Here is a 12,508-nt window from a genome sequence, read left to right on the forward strand (position 1 = left end):
TTTCCTCTTCCTGTGTACAAAAGCTACATAGTGATGTGTCAGAAATTTTCATCAAAAATAACAGGCGTTGAGTGGAAACAATTCTATATAGTATTCTATATTGGAACCACCTCAGGTATGTGTCTTGTGTAGTTTGCCTTATTGTCAAAAACACCTTTCTAACATTGACATCAAAATTCAACAAATTAGACATTTTTCCATGCACTGTAAATTGCCATCATTTTTCATAAGATGGGTATATATATATGTTTTACTCCACGGCTTTAGACATTTGTTTCCATACAACATCATCACCAATATGAAAAACATTGTTTAAAACTGCATCCAACTTGAATCTTTTATGATAATTCTTAACTGAGTGCATAACGCCCTCGAAAAACACAAAATTCAGTTGTAAATTTGGATGTTTCAATTTATAATCATTATATGACAAAAAACCATCAGCTCCCATCAAGTGACCGACTGTAATAATGCCGTTTTCCATCCAATTCCTGTTAAAAACAAGAAATTCCTCCGAGGTAGGAAAAACACCCCCGAAGTCAGAAGTCAGAAGTCAGAAGAGAGAAAGTCAGAAGTCAAAAGTCAGAAGTCAGAAGTCAGAAGAGAGAAAGTCAGAAGTCAGAAGTCAGAAGAGAGAAAGTCAGAAGTCAGAAGTGAGAAAGTCAGAAGTCAAAAGTCAAAAGTCAAAAGTCAGAAGTCAGAAGTCAGAAGTCAGAAGTCAGAAGTCAGAAGTCAGAAGTCAAAAGAGAGAAAGTCAGAAGTCAGAATGTAAACACAGGGTCCATTGCGAAAGGGTACGTCGAGGTAGGAAAAGCACCCCCGTTGGTCAAAGGGAAATAACCATTGTCACTGCCACCAACTGAGAAGGTTATTTCCCTTTGACCATTAATATGTCACTCTTAATCTTAATCCACCAATAACTCCCTAACCGTGTGTTTGACTCAGGTCCCAATTTTTGTAAGAACCGTCTCAGGAATGTATAGGCCCATTGCAGAAACTCAAGTTATCAACAGCATTTCTACTCGGCGCGCGCGGTATGAGAATCACGGGTCGTAACTCTCTGGAATTGGTCATCCGCCGCCATGTTGGATGCCTTGCACGATCTCTGACAGTGCTTGAGCGTTGGGTGGCAACTCGACAAAAGTGAAAATGACACGTTGTGTGGCCAAAAACTGCAGTCAGCAGGCACACTTTAGGATCCCTAAAGTTGTTTACCATCAGGGTGACAACTGGAAGGAAGTTACTGAGCGGAGAAGACGATTATAACTGGTTATTTTTTGCTGTGTGCAGTGCGCTAATCAACAATTGTCCATCGGTTGTGCCTTTAGAGTGAACACTGTGATAGGATGCTTTGAAAATTATACTTTGCAGTAGTTACCTGAGCTGCATTGTACCTCATTTGCCTGTCTTGAGAGCTTTATCTTGTGAATTTTGGTGCACTGTCTGCATGGTAATTTGAGATAAAGAATAAATAAATGAATATAATAATGTATTCTTGCTTTACTTTTTATGTTGTGCTGTTGTGTTAAAAAGGCAGATCCCCTTTGGACTCATGCATGCACAGTTTTCTTCATTTTGTCTGCATACACAGTGAAATACGCAAAAAGAACAAGAGTGCAATGAAGAAAACTAACAAAGACGGCATCCAATATGGCGGCGCGAAGAGAGTATGAGCGGAGTTGTGCCCCTTAGGGCTAAATCTAGCCGATCCATTTGATAACGTCACGCCGAGTAAGAAGAATGAATTGGACCTATAGAACCTGTTCACCAAGTTTGGTGACGATCGGTCCGTTCATTCTTGAGATCTATATGCGAACACAAACACACAAACACACAAACAAACAAACACATCCAGTGAAACCTATACACACCCCTATACCGGGTGTGTAATAACCTTTTTATCAATGCAAATATGTACATTATAATACAGACGCTCTGAAGCAAAATCACTCAAGGAGATGGGGATACATTTACATGCAAAATGCTTATAATGTTTCAAAACATCTCTCCAGAAAGGATTCTGAACTCTTTGCATCAATATGTTTCCAAACTCACCTCCTCTCTTGTGAATATTATATATACAAGTGGACACAGAGCTTGTAAAAGTTTAGTTACTTTTCCTTCACTACAAAGGACTCGCCGTAACCATGAAATCTTCAGATCTGACAAAAAGCATTTCAAATCCACCATTTTAAGCCCCCCCTCTTCAAACGACTGATACGCTGTTAATTGTTCTCTTTATTCTATCCTTACCATCCCATAGAAATGAAAAAAATAACTTATTCAAATCAAACAAAAACTTATCATCAGGGTCTGGTAAACTCATAAACAGATGAGTTAGCTTAGACAGCGCCAAACTCTTAATAACTGTTATTTTTCCAAAGGGGGTTAAATTTCTTCTGGACCAGGACCTAATTAACAAATTCTCAATTTCTACCAATTTATGTTCATAATTAAGGAGTATAATGCCATCTAAGTTGACTGAAAAAACAATGCCAAGAACTTTAAATGTTACAGGGTTCCAACTGAGCCTAAGTTCCGGCATAAATTTAATATTACAATTTTTATGTGAGCCTATCCAGACTGCCGTGGTTTTCTCATGAATCTTATTGTGTGCATGTTTAGTACAAGGTTGCTTTAGATTATTGATCACGGAAGAAATTTAAATTTAAATGCAAGGAGTTGGTCAAATGATTCATCAAATGAAGTATTGTTCACATGGACTGTATTAACAGTTTTGATGTTTTGATGCTTTAACTGTCGGACAGATTGTGGAAATGGCCCATTAGGTATATAATAAATAGACAACTGGTGGACTTTGTCTTCATTATGAGACTAGCTGCCAGGTATAGTGCAGAGTCAGTGGTATTGACGTGGTATGTGTGTTTCAGATCAGCGCTTTGTGGAGATCACTGTTGTCCTTCATGGCTACCATGACCTTGAGAACACCCCCGACTCCCTCTCTGACCTCTACAGCCGCATGGGGGAAAACCCAGACAAGTTTTATGTTTGCAACTACAGGTAATTGTGTGTGTGTGTGTGTGTGTGTGTGTGTGTCCTTAGTATGGCACCTATTAACTACCAGGGGTTGCCTAAGTCAGTAAGTGATGACCAAGAGGTAAACCACTGTCTGCCTGCAGGAACGAGTTATTCAATGCTGCATTCCAAACTCTGATCTGAACTACTGTACCACATAACAGGAAGAGAAAAATTTGCAGTCAGTCAACACTTTAATTGTCAGTGGATTTGACACCTTCTCGTTTTTCTTTCGTGAAAGTGGTAGTGGGACAAGAAGATCTGTGAGGATATAGCTTCAGGGACGGGAGTGTAGTGGGTATTAAAGAACATGTATTTATATGTGTGTCGGCCTGGTACAAGGAAACATGTACATGTGTTTAAATGAGTGAATGCTGTTGAATATGTCATTGTCTTTGCATCATTGACATTATCAAACTGTGTCAATCTCTGTGCAGGTTCATTCGTGAGTTCACAAAGGGAGTGGAAGACTCCTGGACTATCAACAAACTGAACCATTTCTTGCCGTTTGTTCCACCAGAGGATGAAGACTCTACCCGAATGTGAACATAGAGCCAACTCTTCCAGTTTCATGAGAGGCACTGATCATCTGTCATGACTAGACATTGTGTGCAAAAGGACTGTTGATTTTTTTTTTTTTTTTTTAAATAACTCCAACTCACATTCGTCTGGTACATTTCATTAATTCATAGAACAGTAGTCCTATTTCTTAAGATCTTGTGCAATCCCTTTGCATGTCTGCATATGTGCATGTGGGTGTAAGTGATATATTTTTTTACAAAACTTTAGATTGACTGTTACCTATATTGCTATATCAGTCAGTTTTTTTTATTTTTATTTTTTGTTTTTTTGGTGATGCAAAGCTGCGCATATATTCTTTGCAACGCTGGATATAATTATCTGTTAGAAACTTTGGAATGCTGTCCTTGAAAGGGCAGAGCCGTATGGCATGTGTATAACATATGTTTAGTGTTATAACCTTTGGAAGGGAAGTATGCATGGTTAACTCTAAATTGATTTTGTTTCTTTAGAGACAAGGATGCTGTTTTTGAAAAAAAATGAATTAAATACTTTGAGTGAATATGGATTTCTTGTGTCTGGTATTATCATCATGTTATAATGTTTGAGCCTCTGTGTGTGTGTGTGTGTGTGTTATTAAACACCTCTTGCGTGATACATATTTGTTAGCTTTACACCTGTGGCCATTAGGTTTTGAAGGTATGAGCTGTTCAGAATGTATTGCGATAGGGATGGATCTTTTAAGATTGTTTTGGCATATCCAACAATTATATACTGCGCACATGATTGAGTGATTTGCTCTGATAATGGACTTCTCCCTTTCTTTTGCTTTCTTCCCCTGTACTAAGGACATTTTTTGCCTCCAGTGCTGAGGTAATTATTCCCACCTTGATGTACATGTATTGTGTAGTGAAGAAATAAAGTTTAAAAAATCTTTTGTTTGGTCAAAATTCAGACGTGAATAGAAATGAATAGTAAAATTCTTGTTTGATGAAATGGATATGGGTGAATGAGATGATGTGTGTTCATGATGTAGAAGTACTGTATTATGACTTTGAAGAGCGCCAAAGTGATTGTAACAAGGCAGCTGTGGACTTGTGGCAGCCAAATGTCGTTTTGGCAGCTTTAATTGCCTTTTGCTCTATGGCAGGCTGTCTTAGCTCTTTTAATCAGCTGTTTGAGTTGATCATTTTTTTTTCAAAAGCTGGAGTAAATTACTGTAAGAGTTGTATCGATGTTGTACCTTGGTGTCAAAATATACCGGTTCCAACATGTGTAGGTGTATACAAATGTGAATGAATGAGAGATTGTTATCAAGGTTGCACCTTGGTGTCAAAATGCATGATATGTGCAGTGGTATAAAAGTTTGAATAAGTGTGAGAGTGGTATTGAGATGGCACCTTGGTGTCCAAATATACTGACATGTGTATGTACAGGTGTATAAAAGAAGGAATAAGTGTGAGAATGCAGTGCTATCAAGGTTGTACCTGGGTGTCAAGATGTCCAAATATGTGCAGGTGTATAAATTGTGAATAAGTGTGTGAGTGGTTTCAAGATTGTACCTTGGTGTCAGAATGCCCCAATAAGTGCAAGTGTATTAAAGTGAGAATTGGCGTCAGAGTAGTTTCGAGGTCCCACCTTAAGATGCAATGATAATTATTTGCAGGTGTATTATTAAAGTGAATCAGTGTGATGGTAGTATCGAAGTTACCAGCTGAGTGTGAAGATGCAGTTATATGACATGGTATGTATGAATGTATTATAATGTGAAGAAGTGTGATGGTTGCACCTGCAGAGTCAAAATGTAATGATATGTGCAGATATATACAGTATTGTTCACATGGACTGTATTAACAGCTTTGTTGTATGAATGCACATCCTATGCAGCTTTAAACTCAAATTTTGTTTTGATTCTTCTGAATTTGTTTTGGAAATTGTTGATTTTGATGCTTGGCTCTTGAGGACTTGAAACTAACAGCGAGTTCAATGGTAGGCTTGTGTAAGCTAAGCTGGCAGGAAGTGGCCTCTTTTATTTGTTTTAACCTTTGCCGTGCTTCCTGGGTTCACCTGTACCCAGAGACACACTAAAATCATTGTAACTCTGGAACCATTAAAGGTATCGTTTTGAAATTTTAAGTATCTCTCACACACCTAATTTGCTCTCTGTCTGCAAATTTTTAGTGTGTACATGACAAAACATTAAAATTAATTGATTATGATAATTTACATAAACACTACCGATGGCGCGGGTTCACACAAACCCATACTTTTAAAGAGTAGTAGTGATTGTAACTATCCCTCTGCCGACGGCGCGGGTTCTGCTACACCCATAATTACCAAAGCGGCGGAACAGTGTCTGTCTGCCTGTTTGTCTCCAAGAGACTGTCTGTCTCTCTGTCTGTCTGTCCGTATCTCTCTGTCTGTATGTCTGTTGTCAGTTGCTCTGTCTATCTGTCTATCTGACTGTCTGTCTATCTGACTGTCTGTCTCTGTCTCTCTCTCTCTGTCTCTCTCTCTCTATGTCTCTCTCTCTTAGTCTCTCTCTCTCTCTCTCTCTTAGTCTCTCTCTCTCTCTCTCTCTTTCTTAGTCTCTCTCTCTCTCTTTCTTAATCTCTCTCTCTCTCTCTCTCTTAGTCTCTCTCTCTGTCTCTCTTTCTTAGTCTCTCTCTCTCTCTTTCTTAGTCTCTCTCTCTCTCTCTCTTTCTTAGTCTCTCTCTCTCTCTTTCTTAGTCTCTCTCTCTCTTTCTTAGTCTCTCTCTCTCTCTCTCTTTCTTAGTCTCTCTCTCTCTTTCTTAGCCTCTCTCTCTCTCTTTCTTAGTCTCTCTCTCTCTCTCTCTCTCTCTTAGTCTCTCTCTCTTTCTTAGTCTCTCTCTCTCTCTCTCTCTTTCTTAGTCTCTCGCTCTCTCTCTTTCTTAGTCTCTCGCTCTCTCTCTTTCTTAGTCTCTCTCTCTCTCTTTCTTAGTCTCTCTCTCTCTCTTTCTTAGTCTCTCTCTCTCTTTCTTAGTCTCTCTCTCTTTCTTAGTCTCTCTCTCTCTCTTTCTTAGTCTCTCTTTCTTAGTCTCTCTCTCTCTTTCTTAGTCTCTCTCTCTTTCTTAGTCTCTCTCTCTCTCTTTCTTAGTTTCTCTCTCTTTCTTAGTCTCTCTCTCTCTCTTTCTTAGTCTCTCTCTCTCTTTCTTAGTCTCTCTCTCTTTCTTTGTCTCTCTCTTTATGTCTCTCTCTCTTTCTTAGTCTCTCTCTCTCTCTCTCTTTCTTAGTCTCTCTTTCTTAGTCTCTCTCTCTTTCTTAGTCTCTCTCTCTCTCTTTCTTAGTCTCTCTCTCTCTTTCTTAGTCTCTCTCTCTTTCTTAGTCTCTCTCTCTCTCTTTCTTAGTCTCTCTTTCTTAGTCTCTCTCTCTCTTTCTTAGTCTCTCTCTCTCTCTTTCTTAGTCTCTCTCTCTTTTTCTTAGTCTCTCTCTCTTTCTTAGTCTCTCTCTCTCTCTCTCTTAGTCTCTCTCTCTCTTTCTTAGTCTCTCTCTCTTTCTTTGTCTCTCTCTTTCTTTGTCTCTCTCTCTTTCTTAGTCTCTCTCTCTCTTTCTTAGTCTCTCTTTCTTAGTCTCTCTCTCTCTTTCTTAGTCTCTCTCTCTCTTTCTTAGTCTCTCTCTCTCTTTCTTAGTCTCTCTCTCTCTCTTTCTTAGTCTCTCTCTCTCTCTTTCTTAGTCTCTCTTTCTTAGTCTCTCTCTCTCTTTCTTAGTCTCTCTCTCTCTCTTTCTTAGTCTCTCTCTCTCTTTCTTAGTCTCTCTCTCTTTCTTAGTCTCTCTCTCTCTCTTTCTTAGTCTCTCTTTCTTAGTCTCTCTCTCTCTTTCTTAGTCTCTCTCTCTCTCTTTCTTAGTCTCTCTCTCTCTTTCTTAGTCTCTCTCTCTTTCTTAGTCTCTCTCTCTCTCTCTCTTAGTCTCTCTCTCTCTTTCTTAGTCTCTCTCTCTTTCTTTGTCTCTCTCTTTCTTTGTCTCTCTCTCTTTCTTAGTCTCTCTCTCTCTCTCTTTCTTAGTCTCTCTTTCTTAGTCTCTCTCTCTCTTTCTTAGTCTCTCTCTCTCTTTCTTAGTCTCTCTCTCTCTTTCTTAGTCTCTCTCTCTCTCTTTCTTAGTCTCTCTCTCTCTCTTTCTTAGTCTCTCTCTCTCTTTCTTTCTCTCTCTCTTTCTTAGTCTCTCTCTCTCTCTCTTTCTTAGTCTCTCTCTCTCTCTTTCTTAGTCTCTCTCTCTCTCAGTCTTTCTTAGTCTCTCTCTCTTTCTTAGTCTCCCTCTCTCTCTTTCTTAGTCTCTCTCTCTCTCTCTTTCTTAGTCTCTCTCTCTCTCTCTTTCTTAGTCTCCCTCTCTCTCTTTCTTAGTCTCTCTCTCTCTCATTCTTAGTCTCTCTCTTTCTCTTTCTTAGTCTCTCTCCCTCTTTTTCTTAGTCTCTCTCTCTCTTTCTTAGTCTCTCTCTCTTTCTTAGTCTCTCTATCTCTCTCTCTTTCTTAGTCTCTCTCTCTCTCTCTTTCTTAGTCTCTCTCTCTCTCTTTCTTAGTCTCTCTCTCTTTCTTAGTCTCTCTCTCTCTCTTTCTTAGTCTCTCTCTCTCTTTCTCTCTTTCTTAGTCTCTCTCTCTCTTTCTTAGTCTCTCTCTCTCTCTTTCTTAGTCTCTCTCTCTCTCTCTCTCTCTCTCTCTCTTTCTTAGTCTCTCAGTCTCTCTCAGTCTCTCCCTCCCCCTCTCCCTCCCCTGCAAGAAGTCGGTGAAGGGAGAAACTCGATGCACCCACTGAAGTAGCGCTGTGGGTTTCCCTGAACCCACCCCGTCGTTAGAGAAATAAACGGTAAAAACCCTCTTTCAAATGTATGGGAAGTTGATTGCAAAGCTCCTCTGAAATGTTTATAAAAAGTTAACTAATAACTTAACACATCCCCCTAAATACACACACACGTACACACACTCACGCACACACACACACACACAGATAGCACATCATGATCATGCTGCCTTAACCTTTGCCGGATGCCGCTTTTGACTACACACGCCCGACGATGCGGGTTTGTCTGAACCCATACATTTGAAAGAGGGTTTTTACCGTTTATTTCTCTAACGACGATGCGGGTTTGTCTGAACTAGTCTAGTGGATTTGATATTTATCCTTTACTAGTAACTGATGCTTTGACTGAAAAGTTATTAATTTCATTAAAGACCGCTGTTCATTTGTGGCTGGTGTGAGCTAAATTTACAAATGTGTCTTACTTTACTTAATTCCAAACCTGTGTGCTGCTGTTCATGTTATAATGCTCAGTTTCAGACACTTACTTGATGCTTTGTTGAAGGATGACGTTTGGATGACTGGGTAGTGCACAGTACAATCACCTTCCCCAACTGAACCGGTTGAAGACGGAAGCAACATGCCTTTTGAATTATGTAACAGTTGTCTGCATGTTTGTTTGGAGTGTTAACAGTAAATAAAGAAGGATGCTTGTTCAAATTTGGAAACTTAGTCTATAAGTATGGGATTTGAATTTGACTCCGTGTGTGTGTGTGTGTGTGTGTGTGTGTCAGTCTTGTCTGTCAATCTGTCTGTCAAATTTTAATACTATGTCCATGAGTGAATGACACTGTCTGTCAGTCTTTCTTCCTGTCTGTCTGTCTGTCCTGTGTGACCAACAACAGCAAAAAGGATCACCCATAAAACCATCAGCTGTTAACTGCAACTTTTGATTTATATGTGTTCTGCGCGAACTTAGAATCCGGTTTCATTCTAGAATGGACCGGGTCCAGGTTGGAATTCTAACCCTGCGCAAGTACAGGGGTGCCATTCTAGAATGAAACCCTTGAATAAAGGGGGCCGTAATGTTTGTAGGTAAGACAGAGTTGTCTTCCCTTGAATTATCTCCACCTGCACCTTCCCTTTGATAAAATGGGGCTGATTTGTCTACCCCTGAAAAAAATCCTTTGGCGATCTTGCGATGTCATGTCATGTCAAGAAAGTTGACACTCCTGAGTACGCAATAAACAAAGGCAGACCATAGCAAGGGGGACTACCAGGGCGGTATTGTTTGCAGGGCAGTTGTTTTTGTGATGAGAGCCGGTTGCGGCCGCTTGCAATGTCAGCGCTGTCTCCCTCTCGGAAATGTCCGGTTTTTTGACAATTTTTTTGACAGACAGACAGACAGACAGACAGACGGTCAGACCGACTAACCGACAGACAGACCAACAGAAGGACAGAGTGAGTTATAGAGCTGTTGTCACAGGTTTAAAAAAAAGTTGACATTATATCTTCACAATTCAGAAGACAAACTTCATGTATATATGAATAAGATTAAAAGTTACAAGCGAGATCGGCAAAACACTGTCAGTCCGGAAATTTCCGTTCGTAGCGATCAGTGCTGAGTGTCTCTCAAAATCGTAATCACTTTCAGAACATCACAATCCCAATTCACGATGTCTTTGAGTAACTTGAGTGTAAAAAACCCGAGAAAAAAACCCCAACCAAACACACAAAAAACAAAAACAAACAGAAAATCCACATTTGTGGCTTTGGTTGTGTGATAGTCTAACTGAAATGACTATTCCAACTTGGACCCAAATTCCAACCTTGCGCACGGCCGATTCTAGAATGGACCAGCAACAAGGGTTTCATTCTAGAATGGCACCCCTGTACTTGCGCAGGGTTAGAATTCCAACCTGGACCCGGTCCATTCTAGAATGAAACCGGATTCTAAGTTCGCGCAGAACATATATAATACACACGCCTAAAATGATGCCTACTACATCTCAAATAACAAGTGCTATAATTAGTATAAAGGGATACGAAAGTCTAGGATTTCTGAAAGTTACCCCTGAACAGGACTGCGTATCATGAAAGTTGCCTATCATAGGTTAAACCAACAATACCGTCAAGGATCTCACTTAAAGGCACAGTAAGCCTCCCGTAAACCATCACAGATACTGTCAGGCTTTTACACACAGTACAAACACCCTTTCATTTAAACACTCACCGCTTGAGAACATCCTAGGTGCCCTCCGTAAAGAGCGAGCAATTTTCAAAGAATTTATTTTTGCGTGGTTTATCTTACCCCTGAGCCATCGTGAACCCGTGTGATCCAGTTTCCTTTTTTTCACAATGTAGAGGGCCCCAAAGGGTTTAAAATCGTGATCGTGATTGGCGTTTTTTGACCTTTCTGTGACCGTGATTGCCGAAATTTCCATTTCTGTGATCGTGATGGGACTTTGCCCGTGATCCGTGATGACAAAAAAATCAAGTCTCGTGATCGTGATCGTCATTTGTTTTCGTGATCGTGATGGGCATTATTGCAAAGCATTTTATTTTCAACGTACATTTTTCACAGCTGTATCACTTTATGATCCTCTATTCGTCAAGGTGTTTGTGATCGTGAAAACAAAAATCAAGGTAACTGTGATCGTGAAAGCTAAAATTTCCTTTCCCGTGATCGTGATGATACCCCCCCTTTGGGGCCCTCAATGTAGTCGTCAGTTTGTGATTTCAATGCGACTCGCTGTAAGCTTATCTGCAATAGCACGTTATTATGTACCTCTGAATCTAAACGCAACAAACGGCTGCGATTCACACGAACACCAGCGATGGCTTTTGACTGTTCAGAGGAACTGGCGATAGGCATAACCGTCGTCTGCTACGAGAACCACTACCTTGCGTGACCCTGCTTCCGGGTTTTTCTTTTTTCAAACTTTCAAAGTACTGATCTTGTCTTGATGAAAAAAGATTTCTTTTATGATTTAAGAATGTTTGTGTAACACTGAGCTGTCAATTTATTATTTAGATTTTAAAAGTTAGGTCTAGCGCCAAAACGCACAGTCCGATTGTCTGATCAGACAATCCGCAACATTAATTCTTTGAATATGGCTCGCTCTTTACGTAGGGCACCTAGGATGTTCTCAAGTGGTGAGTGTTTAATAGAAAGGGTGTTTCTATTGTGTGTAAAAGCCCTGACAGTATCTGTGATGGTTTACGGGAGGCGTACTGTGCCTTTAATATGGCGGCGGGAATATGTTATACACTGCACATCATGCACTTCAAGTAAGAAAACAGACCAACATAGACAGTTGTAATTGGTGCTTTTACGCCAGGGTGGCCAACCACAAAGAATCCTCCTCCCCCCCTCCGACAGCCACACACACAGACATCACCAAAGTCTACCACCCCGTTACACAGAACATTAACAGCGACTGCTACAAAACTAACGGAATCAATAACAAAGAAATCACTGAACCAGACTCTGTGGGTAACAAGTTGGAAAATGCATGTATAATTAACACACTTGACGGCGCACTTTGAAGAGGACTTAGCACTTCTCTCAGTCTAGGACAGTGTACCGACGGACGGCTTTTAAACACAGCTTTTTAGGTGTATAATTAATAAAATCATGCACCTGATGAAGTCATAGCGCACGCTTGACTACGACTGATGTTGCCGCCAATGACATCGTAGCGCAATGGATAAGAGCTCTGGCAGTCATGTTGTAGTACAGTGGTCGCCGGTTAATATGACCGCGGTTAATATGACCAGCCGCGTATTATGACCAATTTTACCCGGTCCGGAATTGTCCTTCTTTGTTATGTATTAGAAAAAGCCGCTTAATATGACCACAACGCCGCTTAATATGGCCACATTGTTTCGAGAAAATGGCAACAAGTTCACATCTTTTTCAGTTTGAAATCACTCGGGGGAAAAAAAAACATACGATTTTTTGAAAAAGGCAAAAAGGCGTGCGATATTTTCTTTCTTTTTCGTGAATGAAACTAAAGTGATCAGTGATCAGTGCTCAGTGATCTCTCGACATGGCACAAGAGGAATTTGATCGTTGGGTGGGGGTTGACGACGGCGCATCTATCGTCGAACCCACAGATGAGAACAATGAAACCATAATGCAGAACATTGTGACATCATTGCGCCCAGGGACGTCATTGGATGAAACCGAGACCGAGACAGA

The 12,508-nt window shown here is 40.2% G+C and overlaps 1 protein-coding gene across 1 annotated transcript in view; it reads left to right on the plus strand.

Annotated features, from left to right (window-relative positions):
* Positions 1-4,123, plus strand: part of LOC138959021 (m-AAA protease-interacting protein 1, mitochondrial-like) — a 69,085-nt gene extending 64,962 nt beyond the window's left edge. Inside the window, exons 4-5 of the mRNA XM_070330388.1 lie at positions 2,892-3,021; positions 3,474-4,123. Of these exons, the coding sequence (XP_070186489.1) occupies positions 2,892-3,021; positions 3,474-3,582 (239 nt within the window). The 3' untranslated portion in view covers positions 3,583-4,123. The remainder of the gene's footprint in view (positions 1-2,891; positions 3,022-3,473) is intronic.
* Positions 4,124-12,508: the final 8,385 nt, after the last annotated feature.

Source organism: Littorina saxatilis, linkage group LG2, assembly GCF_037325665.1.
Source record: "Littorina saxatilis isolate snail1 linkage group LG2, US_GU_Lsax_2.0, whole genome shotgun sequence".
Classification (NCBI taxonomy): Eukaryota; Metazoa; Mollusca; class Gastropoda; order Littorinimorpha; family Littorinidae; genus Littorina; species Littorina saxatilis.